Source organism: Podarcis gaigeae (genome assembly GCF_964106915.1).
Source record: "Podarcis gaigeae genome assembly, chromosome: 5".
Taxonomy (NCBI): domain Eukaryota; kingdom Metazoa; phylum Chordata; class Lepidosauria; order Squamata; family Lacertidae; genus Podarcis; species Podarcis gaigeae.
The window spans coordinates 95484112-95502081 of record NC_139681.1 but is presented as its reverse complement, the minus strand read 5'-3'; the positions used below and the strand labels follow the sequence as shown (position 1 = coordinate 95502081).

The 17970-nt window shown below is 43.7% G+C and overlaps 2 protein-coding genes across 2 annotated transcripts in view; both read left to right on the top strand.

The window, feature by feature from the left end:
* Nucleotides 1-12143, top strand: part of LOC310844908 (cytochrome P450 2A3-like) — a 28531-nt gene extending 16388 nt beyond the window's left edge. The window contains exons 5-9 of the mRNA XM_083739654.1: nt 3149-3325; nt 5545-5692; nt 7050-7237; nt 11183-11324; nt 11939-12143. Coding sequence (XP_083595780.1) covers nt 3149-3325; nt 5545-5692; nt 7050-7237; nt 11183-11324; nt 11939-12126 — 843 coding nt within the window. The 3' untranslated portion in view covers nt 12127-12143. The remainder of the gene's footprint in view (nt 1-3148; nt 3326-5544; nt 5693-7049; nt 7238-11182; nt 11325-11938) is intronic.
* Nucleotides 12144-17668: 5525 nt separating this feature from the next.
* The window catches only part of LOC310844892 (cytochrome P450 2J5-like), a 92488-nt gene continuing 92186 nt past the window's right edge, over nt 17669-17970 (top strand). Inside the window, exon 1 of the mRNA XM_083739629.1 lies at nt 17669-17747. The gene's annotated coding sequence lies outside the window, so the exon portion shown is untranslated. The remainder of the gene's footprint in view (nt 17748-17970) is intronic.

Below are 17970 nucleotides of genomic sequence, written 5' to 3'. Positions count from 1 at the left end.
AAGTGAGGAACAGGTTTAAGGATTTAGATTTGGTGGACAGAGTGCTTGAATAATTATCGATGGAAGCTCATAAGATTATACAGGAGGCAGCAATGAAAACCATCCCAATGAAAAGGAAATGCAAGAAAGCAAAGTGGCTGTCCAATGAGGCCTTACAAATAGTGGGGGAGAGAAGGCAAGCAAAATGTGAGGGAGATAGGGAAAGATACAGGAAATTGAATGCAGATTTCCAAAGAATAGCAAGGAGAGACAAGAAGGCCTTCTTAAACGAGCAATGCAAAGAAATAGAGGAAAACAACAGAATGGGAAAAACCAGAGATCTGTTCAAGAAAATTGGAGATATGAAAGGAACATTTTTCAGAAAGATGGACATGATAAAGGACAAAAGTGGTAAGGACCTAACAGAAGCAGAAGACATCAAGAAGAGGTGGCAAGAATACACAGAGGAATTATACCAGAAAGATATGGATGTCCCAGACACCCTAAATTGTGTGGCTGCTGACTTTGAGCCTGAAATCCTGGAGAATTAAGTCAAATGGGCCTTAGAAAGCACTGCTAATAACAAGGCCAGTGGAAGTGATGGCATTTCAGCTGAACTATTTAAAATCATAAAATATGATGCTGTTAAGGTGCTACACTCAATATGCCAGCAAGTCTGGAAAACTCAGTAGTGGCTAAAGGATTGGAGAAGATCAGTCTACATCCCAATCCCAAAGAAGGGCAGTGCCAAAGAATGCTTTAACTACCTCACAATTTCGCTCATTTCACACGCTAGCAAGGTTATGCTCAAAATTCTACAAGGCAGGCTAAAGCAGTTTGTGGACTGAGAACTCCCAGAAGTGCAAGCTGGATTTCGAAGGGGCAGAGGAACCAGAGACCAAATTGCAAACATGCGCTGGATTATGGAGAAAGCCAGAGAGTTCCAGAAAGGCATCTACTTCTGCTTCATTGACTATGCAAAAGCCTTTGACTGTGTGGACCACAGCAAACTATGGCAAGTTCTTAAAGAAATGGGAGTGCCTGATCACCTTATCTGTCTCCTGAGAAATCTCTATGTGGGACAAGAAGCTACAGCTAGAACTGTATATGGAACAACTGATTGGTTCAAAATTGGGAAAGGAGTACAACAAGGCTGTATATTGTCTCTCTGCTTATTTAACTTATATGCAGAATTCATCATGTGAAAGGCTGGGCTGGATGAATCCCAAGCCGGAATTAAGATTGCCGGAAGAAATATCAACAACCACAGATATACAGATGACACAACTTTGATAGCATAAAGTGAGGAGGAATTAAAGAACCTTTTAATGAGGGTGAAAGAGGAGAGTGCAAAATATGGTCTAAAGCTCAACATCAAAAAATGAAGTTCATGGCCACTGGGCCCATCACCTCCTGGCAAATAGAAGGTGAAGAAATGGAGGCAGTGACAGATTTTACCTTTTGGGGCTCCATGATCACGGCAGATGGCGACAGCAGTCACGAAATTAAAAGATGCCTGCTTCTTGGGAGAAAAGTGATGATAAACCTAGATAACATCTCAAAAAGCAGTGACATCACCTTGCCAACAAAGATCCGTATAGTTAAAGCTATGGTTTTCCCAGTAGTGATGTATGGAAGTGAGAGCTGGACAATAAAGAAGGCTGATCGCCAGAGAATTGATGTTTTTGAATTGTGGTGCTGGAGGAGACTCTTGAGAGTCCCATGGACTGCAAAAAGATCAAACCTATCCATTCTTAAGGAAATCAACCCTGAGTGCTCACTGGAAGGACAGATCCTGAAACTGAGGCCACAATACTTTGGCCACCTCATGAGAAGAGAAGAGTCTCTGGAAAAAACTCTGATGTTGGGTAAGATTGGGGGCACAAGGGGATGACAGAGGATGAGATGGTTGGACAGTGTTATAGAAGCTACCAACATGAATCTGACAAAACTGTGGGTGGCACTAGAAGAGAGGAGTGCCTGGCGTGCTCTGGTCCACGGGGTCGCGAAGAGTCAGACATGACTAAACGACTAAACAACAACGGTCTGATCACCGTATCTAATGGCAACGGTACATAGGAATCAGGGGCACAGATATCTTCACATGGGAGAAATCAGAAATTATGGTATTCTGGCTATGGACCAGGTGTGGGGAACTTCTGGCCCCCCAGCTGTTGCTCATCTACAATTGGTCATCCTTGGCTTTTGGCTATGCTGGCTGGTTCTGATGGGGTTGTGGTTCAGTAACATATAGATGGCCAAGGTTTCCCTCACCTGCTCTAGGCTCAAAGGTCAACATGTTTAAATTGATTTACCCTGCCAAGTTTGAAAAAGGAACTAGAAAAAAAGGTATCCTGGTTGTTGGCTCTTAAGGTCATAGAATCATAGAATTTTAAGGTTGGAAGGGACCCCAAGGGTTGTCTAGTCCAACCCCCTGTTATACAGGAATCTCAGATAAAGCATCTAAGACAGATGGCCATCCAACCTCTGCCTAAATACCTCCAACGAAGGAGGGTCCGTATCTTCCACCCCCATTCCTGGGGATCAAATTGATTTGAATTTTTATAGTAAAACACACAGGAAATTATGATATGTATATGAACGACGGAAGGAGAAGAAAGGCAGTCATTGGATTTTTCAAAGTTTGTGACACGTTTAATTTGATATGTAGAAAAATGAACTCCTATCTATATCTATATATCTATACCTATACCTATATCTATACATACATATACACACACACATATGCATATACATACGTGTGTGTGTGTGTGTGTGTGTGTGTAAACAACAAGCTATGTATTTGGTTCTTAGCGGGGAGTGAAACTTGAGCAAAATTGAATTTCTCTGCTATCCATATTCTCCATCCCCATTTCTGGTCTGGAATAGTGCAGTTTTAGAATGAAGCCTGAAAGCTGGCAATATATTTCAAGCTCTAGTTTTCATTCCACTTTTCAGCCAAGCTTAATTATCATAATCCAGTCATTGTGGAATTCTGAAGATGCTGTTGACACCCACCTTTTTCTCCATGAGAGTCAAGCTAATATACTATGCATGAGGAATAACCCAGATCATGTTCTTTAAGCACCAGCCCACAGGAGTTGATTCATGAACAGTGTGACCAAGCTTCTTCATGGTAATGGCAACGTTTTTGCTATCTTTACTTTAGCTGTATGAAATATTCCCATGGATTATGAGATATCTCCCAGGGCCCCACAAGAAGGCATTTTCCAGCCTGGATACGGTGATTTCATTTGCAAAGGATGAGATAGAGAAGCATAAGGAGACTTTGTCACTGCATGAGCCACAGGATTTCATTGATTTCTATCTACTTCAGATGGAGAAAGTAAGTATCTGCTTTGAAACTGAATGCTGTTCATCCAAGGAATCGTTATGTTCCCTGTTATAAGTGAATACTAATCTCTTCCAAGGACACCAATTTTTTTCCTGAATCTCAGTTGAAAACGACATTGAGTTAAGTACTGAATACCAGGACTATAAAACAGGAGGGCTTCATTAATCAATGCAGAGTTCAGAGTACATGTGGGGCACACTGTATCAAAATATATCACACCATGCACCCCATAGTTAAATGGTAATGTAATCCTGAAATTACTTACCAGTAGCCACAAATGCTGTATCCTGAGAGTCAAATGCTCTGTGTGTTTCTGTACACATTGCTTGGCTAGATAGCAACTCTACAAAATTCAGAGAAATGAGAATTTTGAAGGTTGGCTGCATTTTCACTACTGGTATTGCTTCGAAAAGTAAACAACTCTGTACAGTGGTGCCCCGCAAGACGAATGCCTCGCAAGACGGAAAACCCGCAAGACGAAAGGGTTTTCCGTTTGCGAGTTGCTTCGCAAGATGAATTTCCCTATGGGCTTGCTTCGCAAGAAGAAAGCCCATAGGGAAATCTCCGGGGACCTCTTTTAAATGCTGGCGGTGGGGAGCAAAGCCTTCCCCCCCTGGCCTTCAGAAGAGGTCCAGGAAGGCCGGCGGGGGCCGAAAGGCTTTGCTCCCCACCGCCAGCATTTTAAAAGCGGTCCGGGATAGCAGGGAAGCGCTTCCCGCTATCCTGGACGGCTTTTGAAGGCAGGCGGGGGGGGGAGCAAAGACTTTTGCCCCCCGCCGGCCTTCAGAAGAGGGAGAGCTATCCCGGACGGCTTTTGAAGGCAGGCAGGGGGGAGCAAAGACTTTCGCAAAAAAAGTCTTTGCTCCCCCCCGCCTGCCTTCCCGGGGGCTTTAAAATCGCCCCGGGACAGCGGAGAAGTCTGCTGTCTGGGGCGATCTTAAAATGCTGGCGGGCGGCAGCGAAACCTTCGCTGCCACCCGCCAGCATTTTAAAAAACCCCGGGACAGCGGAGAAGTCCTCTGCTGTCCTGGGGTTTTTTAAAATGCTGGGGGTGGGAAGAAAGGCCCTTGCCCCCCCCAGCCTTCAGAAGAGGTCGGGGGACAGACTGTCCCCGGACCTGGTCTGAAGGCGGTTTCCATAGGAACGCATTGATTGATTTTCAATGCATTCCTATGGGAAACCATGCTTCGCAAGACGAAAAACTCGCAAGACGAAAAAATTGCGGAACAAATTAATTTCGTCTTGCGAGGCACCACTGTATGTGGTTTGCAAAAATTCCTTAACAATACACAACATGCTTATAAGAATATCCTTATAAGATTATAAGCATATTATGTATGATCTAGAGCTCCTTTTTGGGCCAACCAGAAGAAGACTCAAGAAACAGAGATTGAAATCCTGGGTATCCCGTTGTTGCAGTTCCATCGGGATTGCACCGGCACAAGTATACACACAGAGAGTCATTCTGATTCACTTATTTCAGGAATATTTGGACACTTTGGCTTTGAGATACTGAGTTGCGTATGTCATTATTATTTTGACATTATAGATATTATTTAAGATTCCATGTATTAGAAGGTTTTGAAATGTTGTACATTATTGTTAAGGAATTTTTGCAAACCATATACAGAGTTGTTTAGTTTGTGATTTATCTCTCTGTATTCATTGGGCATGGTGTTATTTCAAAAAGTACAAATTAAGCAATAATAATTTTAATAACTTTATTATTTATACCCCACCCAGGGTTTCCCCAGCCACTCTGCCTTTAAATGTGACCTGAATCATATCTATCCCACATTCCTAAATGGTACACAGCTGCATTTGGAAGAGAAATAATGCACACTTCTAGAGCCTTGTGACAATAATCTACAACAGAACTTCTCAAACTGTTCATGTTGATGACACACTTTTTAGATATGCATCATTTTACGACAGAGTAATTCAGTTTTACTAGCAAACCGGAGGTTAAACGAACCCCTTTCCAGCCCTAGGAGGAACCCAGGGAGAATTCACACGACACAACTACACACTGTAGTTGACACACTAACCTGTCGTGACACACAGTTTGGAAAGCACTGATCTACTCAATGAAAGAGACTCAAATATATTCAAATGCTCACAGGGCAAAAAGTTGGCAAAAGAAGCTAAAGTAAGTGTTGGAGAACAGACTATAAGGCATATAAATGACATGTCACCTTTCTTATTTTCAGCACCAGAACAGGAATGATCCAGAGTCTACGTTTAATGAAGACAACCTGGCCCAATGCATTTTTGACTTCTTTGTAGCAGGGACAGAAACAACCGCCATTTCTCTGAAATGGGCACTTCTCCTCTTGGCAAATCATCCAGATATCCAAGGTGAGAGAGGGAGACATTTGCAATGGGAGCCAAAAGGCAAGAGCATATTGAAATAAGCTAAATGTTTTTGACTTACATCTCATGGAAGAACAAAAAATTCCTTCCAGTAACACCTTCTTGAGAAGTGTGCATGCACATGAAAGCTCATACCTAGAACTAACTTAGTTGGTCTTTAAGGTGCTACTGGAAGGAATTTTTTGTTTTGACTATGGCAGACCAACACAGCTACCTATCTGTAACTGGATCTCATGGAAGATCATTCTTCTTCACAAATGTTTCCTTATACAGATCCTGGACCTTATAATCAAACTCAACAGTGTGGTAGAAGTAAAAACCTAATTTGCCCTGAACACCCCATGCCCATAGAATACTTCCAGTCTATGATTACTGGGACAATAAGAGATGGAGGGTCTCAATTTATAATTAAATTCATAGGAGAGGGTAAGGGACAAGAATGTGCCCCTGTTGTTAGACTAAAGTGAATTCATCAAAGTTTTTCTGAAGGAGAGAAGAGTGGCTTTGCAAATAGAGGGAAGACAATTTGAAGACTGGGATGGTCAAAGGAAGGGAGAGAAAGAGATGAATGTTTTTGCCAGTGATGTCATGGTGAATCCAGAAATCCAGGCTCCCTTCATGACAACCCCCAAGCCATGCTCCTTCTAAAACTCTGCAACCAAAATGAAATGTTGACCAATGCACAGATTATGACTTAATGAAGTCATGTTTTTTCTTACTCGCTGCCCTTCCAGCTTGGAAGAATTCTGGTAGACCTGCTCAATCCCTTGTGACATTTTCGTAGGCCATGATATCTTTCCAAATATAAGTAGCAGCTGAGATTAGGGAATTTTTCAACTTTCCAGACCTAGGAACTCACCTTTAGCTGAAAAATGTTTGGGGAGGAGCACTCCTTAATTTTTTACCAGATATTTATATGGTGGCAGTGCTGGTGTTGCAACCCACTTTAGGTCGGGGAAAATCCTGGTAGTGCAACCACCTTGACCCACCAGTGGAAGTAGCAGTTAGAAGGTCAAACTAGGATTGAGAAAACCCAGGTTCAAATATTAATACAGCTATGAAACCCTCTGGGTGGCCTTAGACTAGTCCATATTTTTCAGATTAACCTATTCTCCCAGGTTACTAATGAGATTTAAAAAGAGTGGAAGAACCATGTATATTGCATTGAAGTCCTTGGAGGAAAATATGGGCTATAAATGCAATATATAATATTATAATATAAATGGGCTATAAACTGAGATTCATTCATATATCTTCTCAGAATAATTTCATGGTAAATAAATATGCTGGGGAAAAAATGTTCTTGTCAAAATAAACAATACATTTCCATCATTTTCTTCAGATAAAGTCCACAAGGAGATAGAAGATGCTTTAGGTTCTTCTCACACAATCTGCTATCAAGATAAGAAGAAACTGCCCTACACCAATGCTGTGATTCATGAAATGCAGCGCTTTAAATATGCCTTTGGAGGTGGAATTCCCAGGCAAACGACAAAGGATGTGAAGATACATGGTTTTCTTATTCCCAAGGTAACAGCTGCATTCTTGTATATCAAGAGCATATAGGGCTGGATCATAAGTGGCATAAATCTCACTTATGAGCTGCTGAAGCACATGTCCTGGCTTGTAATAGGGCCTACAATGTGGTGGCAAGGGCAGCAGTTTTATCCTACTTTGCTGCCTCCATTACATCCTCGGGGAACAATTGAGCAGAGTTATTCTGTGTCAAGAGGTTGGTAACTTCTGACTGGCAGGGTGGATCTCCTGAACACATGGTGACTAGCTGTAACCAGATAGCTAAACATTTTAAAGATAAAGTTGCTTGGCTCTGCAGCAATTTAGATGCTGCTATTGAGACTGTGCCAACTGAGATGTCCTACAAATTGTCAGGCCCAGTATTGTGGAATCAATTCCAATTAATAATCTCAGGGTTGTGGGTTTGAGCCCCATGTGGGGAAAAAAATCCTGCATTGACCCTTGTTGTCCCTTTCAACTCTACAACTCTACAATTCTATGATTATTATTCTGTTACAGTGGTACCTTGGTTTAAGAACAGCTTAGTTTATGAACAACTTGGATTAAGAATGCTGCAAACCTGGAAGTAGGTGTTTTGGTTTGTGAACTTTGCCTTGGAAACAGAACATGTTCCACTTCCTGTTGAGTGTGTTCCATTTGTAAATTGAGTCCCCCACTGCTTTGGGAAGAAGAAGAAGAAGAAGAAGAGGAGGAGGAGTTTGGATTTGATATCCCCCCTTAAGGAATCTCAAAGCGGCTCACAATCTCCTTTCCCTTCCTCCCCCACAACAAACACTCTGTGAGGTGAGTGAGGCTGAGAGACTTCAGAGAAGCACGCCTTGGTTTAAAAACACTTTGGTTTAAGAATGGACTTCTGGAATGGATTAAGTTCGTAAACCAAGGTACCACTGTATTATTATTATTATGTTTAATGCATCCTGAGGATGTGGACATGACACTTGAAGTGATGTGCCTAACCACCGGCTCATTCTATCCACATCCATCCTGCCTTCTTAAAGCTAACTGGGGTGGGGTGATTGGATCGATCAGAGGTGTGGTAGTGTGATGGAGTAGTGCCTGTTGCGCTTAAAGAGGTGGTGGTGTTCCACTTCTCAAAAATCCCACTCTAGACCCAATGGAGTGTAATAACTATAGACGGGCTGCCAACACACCTTTCTTAGCAAAGGTGTTTGAGATGGTGGTTGGAGAACATCAGGTATTCCTGCATACTCTTCAACTGCTCTGAAAATGCTGGGACTGTCACAAAAACCCTTAAGCCACCATGGCTTCTGACTTTGTCATGCAGAGTTCTGAATTCCCAGATGAACGCATTTCCCACCAACCACCACACTTTAAAAAATCCTCAAATCTTTATTCACCTTTTCATTCCTTGCTCCTTCCATCTCCTGGCCAGGGAAAGAGAGAAATAGCAACTTACTTCAGGTTCTCATTTGCACACTCTTCTGAGCTGTTCAGCAACATTACACACAACAAAGAGAGTTTGCTCTGCATCCAAACCTCTTAGGTCCCTGGCCAATTTCTTTGCATTGCTGCCTCGACTTTCATTTCCATTTTCATTTGAGAACCTGAAGTATCACAGAGCATTCTGGATTAGTTGTAGTTTCCAGGTCACCTTCAAAGGTAGCCCCACATAGAGCGCACTGCAGTAGTCCAAGCGAGAGATAACTAGAGCATGCAGCACTCTGGTGAGACAGTCCACGGGCAGGTAGGGTCTCAGCCTGTGTACCAGATGGAGCTGGTAAACAGCTGCCCTGGACACAGAACTGACCTGCACCTCCATGGACAGCTGTGGGTCCAAAATAACTCCGAGGCTGTGCAACTGGGAGTCCTCCACACCTGCCCACCTCCTGTCCCCCCAAACAGTACTTCTGTCTTGTCTGGATTCAACCTCAATTTGTTAGCTGCCATCCATCCTACAACCACCTCCAGACACTCACACAGGACCTTCACCGCCTTCACTGATTCTAATTTGAAAGAGAGGTAGAGCTGGGTATCATCTGCATATTGATGAACACCCAGCCCCAACCCCCTGATGATCTCTCCCAGCGGCTGCATGTAGATGTTAAAAAGCATGGGGGAAAGGACAGAACCCTGAGGCACCCCACAAGAGAGAGCCCAGGGGTCTGAACACTCATCCCCCAACACTACTTTCTGGACACGGCCCAGGAGAAAGGAGCGGAACCACTGTATAACAGTGCCCCCATCTCCCAGCCCCTCTAGACAGTCCAGAAGGATGTTATGGTCGATGGTGTCAAAAGCCACTGAGAGATCCAGCAGAACTAACTAGGAAACAGCTCTCACCTTTGTCCCTAGCCCGCTAGAGATCATCGACCAGCACAACCAAGGCGTGCCTGGAAATGCTTGTAAAATGAAACCATTATGCATTTTATAGCCTGCTCAAGTAAACAACTTACTTGACTGGTCTTTCTTATTTCCATGAATGTTTTATTGCCTTTCGTATGCAACCAGCCCTTCAAATGTGTTTCCAAGGAGGCTGCACTGACTGATCACTCTGCTGATTTTAAGACAGGCACATGTGGAAGAGTTGCTGGACCAAGAGATTTATGAGGATACCCCATATCATACATCTGCACAATCACAACAGTAATTCTTCAAAGTTATCATGTTTCCAAAATGCTCATAAATGCATGGCATCACATAGTCTCCACACACACAAACACATAGTTGTATTTATTGATTTGAGGTTTTCTTTTTCCATCAGGCTTCCCTAAATGCAATACATAAATTCAAATATTTATATGCTTAGAATACTGCAATTTTGTGTTTCCTCTAATAACGTTGGTACTTGACCAGGAGGAAATACACAAACAGGGATACTGAGTTCAGAAGAAGTTTCAGAACTGAATCAGCCTTTGGCCGTTATTGGCCAGAGGTCTCAGTCTGGATGTTGGGCTTTCTTTTTAAAAGAAGGGTGGGGAGAAGGAGGTAGGTTTTAATAGGGAGAAAAGCTGAGGATGAATCTGGCCACTGGAGGGGTGGCTAACAACCCAGAGGACAGGATCACACTTCAAAACGACCTTGACAGATTAGAGAACTGGGCCAAAACAAACAAGATGAATTTTAACAGGGAGAAATGTAAAGTATTGCACTTGGGCAAAAAAATATATGAGAGGCACAAATACAAGATGGGTGACACCTGGCTTGAGAGCAGTACATGTGAAAAGGATCTAGGAGTCTTGGTTGACCACAAACTTGACATGAGCCAACAGTGTGACATGGCAGCTAAAAAAGCCAATGCAATTCTGGGCTGCATCAATAGGAGTATAGCATCTAGATCAAGGGAAGCAATAGTGCCACTGTATTCTGCTCTGGTCAGACCTCACCTGGAGTACTGTGTCCAGTTCTGGGCACCACAGTTCAAGAAGGACACTGACAAACTGGAACGGGTCCAGAGGAGGGCAACCAAAATGGTCAAAGGCCTGGAAACGATGCCTTATGAGGAACGGCTAAGGGAGCTGGGCATGTTTAGCCAGGAGAAGAGGAGGTTAAGGGGTGATATGATAGCCATGTTCAAATATATAAAAGGATGTCACATAGAGGAGGGAGAAAGATTATTTTCTGCTGCTCCAGAGAAGCGGACACGGAGCAATGGTTCCAAACTACAAGAAAGAAGATTCCACCTAAACATTATGAAGAACTTCCTGACAGTAAGAGCTGTTCGACCGTGGAATTTGCTGCCAAGGAGTGTGGTGGAGTCTCCTTCTTTGGAGGTCTTTAAGCAGAGGCTTGACAACCATATGTCAGGAGTGCTCTGATGGTGTTTCCTGCTTGGCAGGGGGTTGGACTCGATGGCCCTTGTGGTCTCTTCCAACTCTATGATTCTATGATTCTATGACTTCCCTCCCCTGGCATATTGAGGGACAGTTCAGAAATGTGTTGATCTTAGTGTATTCAATGACAATGGTTTCTTCTTTACAGACGACTGGTATCTTTCCTGACCTGCACTCTGTTCTCCTTGATCCCACACGATGGGAGACACCTGCAGAGTTCAACCCAAATCATTTCTTGGACAAGGATGGTCAATATGTGGCTCGAGAAGAATACCTGCCATTTGGTGCAGGTAAATGCAGAAGACCAAGCTATGTTTTGATGTGTAGACATGCATATTGGGCTACTCACAGGAAATGACATCATAATCAGCACATGCAAGAGAAAGTAGATAGCACTCTGGCAGGAGCAGTGGCTCTGTGACTCACCAGAACAGGAATGAGAAAGGAAGTGGCAACTTTGGGGAAGCTTGTGATGGTGACTCTGCAGATGCACATACACTTTCAGGGTCTTCACAACCAGCAACCTGAAGCATCTCAGACTTTGCCACCACCCTGCCCTATCCCTCCTTTGAGCTCTAAAGGAGACAGGAGTCCTGGTTATTTCCTTGACCCAACTCCTTCCAACTCTACGATTCTATGAATCTGCGACTAGTAGTTGGGCTTGGTTTTACAAAATATTAAGTGGAGTATTTCAAAGTTATAAAATAATATCTGGAGACAGTGTAATTTTTCTAGAAAAGGAGGTGCCGGAACTCACTGTGAATCTCCCTCGTTCTCTTAGAATGGCCCACCTGAGAGATGCTGGAACTGAGACCCAGTGAGTTCCGGCTGAACCCCCCCCCCCCCCCGCGAATGGAAAGTAAGTTATTATTCACCTGCTGTCTTTCACTTGTCCCATCCTCAGGGTCTCGCATATGTTTGGGAATGCAGCAGGCAAAGATCAAAATCTTCATCTTCCTGACCAGCCTGTTGAGGACATTCAGCTTCCAGCTGCCAGAAGGAGTGAAAAAACTTAATCAAGACCCTGTACCAAGGGTTACAATGAACCCTCATCCTTATAAAATCTGTGCTATTCCCCACTCCAGGACATAATAAAACAGGGACCAGCACATTTCTCTCCCCTTCCTTTGCACTGAATATGATGTTCTGCCCTGACTTGCTCATTTTATCTGAAATTAACATAAGAACATAAGAGTTTTCTGGATCAAATTTAGGGTAGTTGTATACCAGGCAAAGGGCCCTTCTCGGTAGTGGCGCCTGCCCTGTGGCACCTGCCCATCAGATGTCAAATAAATAAAAAAACTGACTTTTAGAAGACATCTGAAGGCAGCCCTGTTTAGGGACATTTTTAATGTTTGATGTTTTATTGTGTTTTTATTGTGTTGGGAGCCACCCAGATGGGTATGTATGTATGTATGTATGTAGATGATGATGATGATGATGATTAATACCCCGCCCATCTGGCTGAGCCTCCCCAGCCACTCTGGGTGGCCTCCAATCAAGTGTTGAAAACAATACAGCATTAAATATTAACAGAAATTAGAAGAACATGGATTTAATAAATTAAAAGATCTGTTAGATGAAGACGTGAAGTTAAGGACAAAAAATAGCATTTTGGAGAAAGTAGGAAAACAATATTGGTTGAAAATGCAAGGGCTATATAAATGAACAGAAGCAGAAAAAATAGAGGATATGATGAGTTCAGGATCAGTAATTGATGAAATACGTAACAAAAGACAAATAACAGAGAAAGGGATAGCAGGCATGGTATATAAATTAATGGTAAGAAATAAGGAAAGGATGATAAGGTGTCAGGGAACTGCCATCGGAGCCAAGGGTGATGGTAAGGCTCCCCAATGACGCTGGAGAGGGAACCAGCAAGGAGAGAGGGAGAGCTTCCGCTGGGGAAGGAAATAGACGTGACGCCAGGGAGAAAGGGCAGGCTGAGGGAGCTTTGGGGTAAGGCTCCGGGACTGTTCCAGCGAGACCAGCGGGGAGAGCACAGGACCTCCCCTTGGGACGCCCACTCTGCGCAGAAAGCTTCCGCGCAGGGAGGCTAGGTGGAGACTTGGTGTCAAAGAACTTTTATGTTGGAGGAAATTCAGGAAACGCCCACTGACGGATTCTGCCAGTGATTGAGACAGCCACCTAGTACAGGCTGTCCAGCCAGGGGAAAGTTTTAACCAAACTACTCAGCTTGGAGCAGTTTGTGCCTTACTCACAAGCAACCCCAATCCCCATTACATAAGGGTAATTCAGAATAAATGGGAGCGGGAAGGGCTGTTTCATTTGAATACTGTCCAAGAGATGATGAAGAGTATAGATAAAATAAAAATGGATAAATATAAAAAATTAAGTAGGAAATTCCTATTGAAATGGTATAGAACCCCAGCGCAACTGGCATATATAGTTAAAGGATTGAGTCCTAAGTGTTGGCATTGTTGTCAAGAGTTAGGGGTATATGCACTTATGTGGTGGGAGTGTATTTGTTTAAAGGAATATTGACAAAAGATTATAAAGATTATTTCTGAAGTATTTCAGGTTAAGATAGAAGGCAATAGAGAAGTGTATTTCAGGAATACTGGGGAATAGTAAAATAGAAAGAAAAGAGCAAGATTGGTATAAAATTTTGATCTTAGCTGGTATGCTTGTTATTGCATTAGGATGGAAAGAAAAGGATAAATGGAAAATGGAAAAATGGAATGACTATGTTTTTGACTATATACAATCTGACATATTTGAACAGGTAATGACGGAAGATACATGGGAAAACAAATGTCAAAAGATTTTGAATAAATGGACAAGCTATAGGAATTGGATAGCACGGGGGGAAGCCAACCCAAGCATCCAAATTAGAATGAATAATCTGTGCATATGGTTAAAGATCTGAAGAGAGAACAAGTGTTGGGGGGAGGGGTTAAAGGGGATGGAGGAAGGGGGGAAAAAAGGATAAATGAGTAGGGACAAAAGTATATACTGTTATGTATAACTAATAGGAGGAGGATTTTGATGCATGTTATTGTTAGTTTTTCGACTGAATGATTTTTTTGGTAAGTTATTCGACATCCCTGGATGAAAGTGTGATTATAAAGAATGGAAAATAAAACAAATTAAAAATTAAAAAAGAAAGAAAGAAAAAGAAAGAAATCAGATTGGTCTGGCATGACTTATTTCTGAGAAACCCATGCCTGTTCTTAGTAATCACAGCATCCTTTTCTAACTCCTCACAGACTGACCGTATAATTATCTTGTTATATACTGAAGTTCTCACCCTGGGCCAGCAGGGGGATACTGTAGATAGTTATACAAATGAAGGATCGAAAGTGACGTTCAGTGATTGGATAGTTTTAGAAAGTTGTTACAGTAACGTTCTGAAGCTCTATATAAGCAGGCTGACTGAACCCTTCAGTTCAGTTCTGTTCTGGCCTGTGAATAAACAAGAGCTGTTTGAAGAATCGCTGTGTCGTCTCATATGTCCACCCACAACTTAACATATCTGTTCTAGGATCTTTCCTGGTATTGATATCAAGCTCACTGGTTGGTCGTTAGGTAGGTCTTCTCCCCCCCCCTTTTTTGAAGATGGGTCTGCAGGGACCTCAAAGATAATAAACAATGTTTCTGAGATTATATCCACAAGCTCCGTTACTCTTTTACTCTTGGGTGCAGCTCACCAGTCCCTGGAAGATTGAAGCAGCTTAGGAGAGAGGGGAGCCATAATGTACAAAACCCTGTGTTTTATCTTCCTTTGTTGTCATGGAAATGGTGTCCCACACTCACAGATGCCATGATAGAGTGGTACCTCGGGTTACATACGCTTCAGGTTACATACGCTTCAGGTTACACACTCCGCTAACCCAGAAATAGTGCTTCAGGTTAAGAACTTTGCTTCAGGATAAGAACAGAAATTGAGCTCCGGCGGCGCGGCAGCAGCAGGAGGCCCCATTAGCTAAAGTGGTGTTTCAGGTTAAGAACAGTTTCAGGTTAAGAACAGACCTCCGGAATGAATTAAGTACTTAACCTGAGGTACCACTGTACAAAATATAATATTGTTCCCATTAAAAATAATACTGTTCTCCCAATATTTTTAAGCAATTGCCCTTACAAGAATCATAGAATTGTACAGTTAGAAGGGTCACGACCTGAGGGTCATGTGCTAGCAGTTTGGGATGCACCACCTTTCGGATTAAGTACAATGAGTATATACAATAATAATAAGCATATACAATATAAGTATATACAATAATCATTGTTTGCAATTGTTTGCTGTGCCATCTCATTTGCAGCAGAAGGCGGGGTGGGGGATGAGAGAGAGAGAGAGAGAGAGAGAGAGAGAGAGAGAGAGAGAGAGAGAGACAGACAGACAGACAGACAGACAGACAGACAGATTTGTTGCCAGATTTATTTCCCATATTCTTTTTCTTCCTCTCAATTCATGGCGGTCACTCTCACTTGCTTTGCCTCCAATCCATTTATCAGCTGCTCCTTGTCCTTTGGCCCTCATTCTGTATCCAGATCCAGGAGGGGAGCACCAGGGCAGAGGCTGAGGATGGTCAGAAAAGGAGCCTCTGAGCATGGGCAGAGTGCAGCCACTCACCTGTCAGAGGAAGAGACTGGTCCAATCAGGAAGCAGCAGGAGGGAAGGCCAACACGTGAGGAGGAAGAACCACTTCCATCTCCAGGCCCTACTGGAGAAAGCAGCCTGCCACGCTCCCCTCTTGAAGCTTTTAGTCAATGAACCAAGTCACAGCTATGAATGGCGTTTGGGGTGGAGAGAGGAGAAATGTGAACCCTGCAGATGATAAATATAGGGAAGCATGCTGCTGCAGTGGGAGGGAGAAGTCAGACAGGACTATAGCACACTAGCTCCGGTAGTTCTTTTACTTTCATTCTCCTTTTAAACCAAACCAAAGATCTTTAGGGAGCTTACAAATGTGTTTCAATAAAGGCATCCTAGACTTCCATAAACTGAACACCCCCAACCCCCCAACTAAGGGCCTCTCTCACCCTACTCAGGCTCTCTCACCCTACTCAGCCGTTTACTCAGGCTTCAGTTTGTTCAGCCTGGTCAAAAATGAGCTTCAAGGACACACAAAGAGAGAGAACTTGAAAGCAGCTGGTTGTGTCATTGCTGCTCTTAGCAGCAGCTTTGGCAGGTGGAGAGAAGGTGGCAGGGGAGGTTGTGGCAGCTCGTCGCAAGGTGATGCTGGTGGGGGTCCATAGTGCAAGACCATTTTTTTGGTCATGTTAGGGAAACCACCACCTCACCCCTTGCCCCTTCTCCCCAACCGCCTGGAGTAAAAAGTAGCTGGGGAGTAATGGTTGGTGGGCAGCATTTGGCACTGGTGGACGGTGCCTGACGCTACTCCGGACAACCTTCCACTGAAGCAAACTGCTTCATGCTATGGCCAGCCATGGCTTTGAAGATTGCCTGCTAAAGTATTTGGCTTGTGCGCCATTGGGAGTGAAGCAAAGCAGACAAATGAATCAGAAGCAGCAGACAGCCTTAGAAGGAGGCGTGCCCAAGGAAATACAGCTCTAGGTCCCAATGGAAGTGTATTGTGGGTCCCATCAGAAAAGCCTTGATGTTCTACGTTCTCTTTCCCCATTGCAAACACACACACACACACACACACACACACACACAAAAAACAAAAACAACAACAACAACAACAACAAAAATCAGTCCACAGTATGCTGGGGAGAACCATGGATGTGTTCGCTTAGGCAGCAGTTCTCAACCTGTGGGCCCCCAGACGTTGTTGGACTACAACTGCCACCATCCCTACCTAGCAAGGCCAGAGCTCAGGGATGATGGGAGTTGTAGTCCAACAACATCTGGGGACTCACAGGTTGAGAACTGCTGCCTTAGAGTGAGTGACGCTCCCACATGATGGAGGATGAGCTTGGTATAGCTTGGTGTAGCTGGAGACTTTTAATCTCAGGGGCGCGGGTTCAAGCCCCACGTTGGGCAAAAGATTCCTGCATTGCAGGGAGTTGGACTGGGTGACCCTCATGGCAACTTCCAAGTCTACAATTCTATCATTCTATGTGGGTACTGCAGGCCCCGTCAATTCTCCTGCCTCAAGGACACAAAGTGCCCACACAGACAAGGTCTGTTAATTCCCTCCTGCATAAATGAAAGGAGGAGGAAGGAGAAAAGAAAAAAGCCCTACAGGAATACACACACACACACACAACCCCAAGCCTCAGTCAACTTCAGCAGACAAGAAACACATGGAAGAGGCAAAAACAGTGGGCAGAAATTGCTGTATGTCTGGGAAAATTTGGACATATGGCAACCCATGTCAGCAGCTCAACAACTTTGCCCTGCCCCCCAAAGCTCAAGAACTCTTGTGTCTGGATTTTTGAAATATAGGAACCCTAGCCAAAAAAGGAAGGCAAAAGAGAAATCACAATGACGGTGGTACAGAGTAAGGAAAAAGTTTTCCTCACTCAAAAAAGGAACCTGCCAACCTGACCAGAGGCAGGGCAGAACTGGAGGATAGGATAGCTTCTCCTTCTGGAAGAAGAGGCAAAATACTTGAAGGGCCCTGCCTCTCCATTCCAGCAGGAGGAGTCATCCTGTTCACTGGACTTTCTCTAGTGTGCTCCGGCAAAGAGAAGTGCTGACGTCCCTGAGAAAAGCAAAGGAAGAAAATGGAACCTAACCAGGCATCCTAGAAAGAATCAAGGAGAAATAGAAGGCAGGAGGGGTATGGAGATATCGGCATTTTTGATTGCTCTGCTGGTGGTTCTTCTGTTTCTGGACTTCCTGAAACAGCTCTGGTCACGCAGGCACCAACCTCCTGGACTTCCTCAGCTTCTTCTCATTGGTGGTGCATGGCAGATTGGGTTGAAGATTTGTGAAGATACTTTCATTATGATACTTACTTCTTACTATAACTTTGTCTAATGTGGTGGATTGGGGTGAAGATT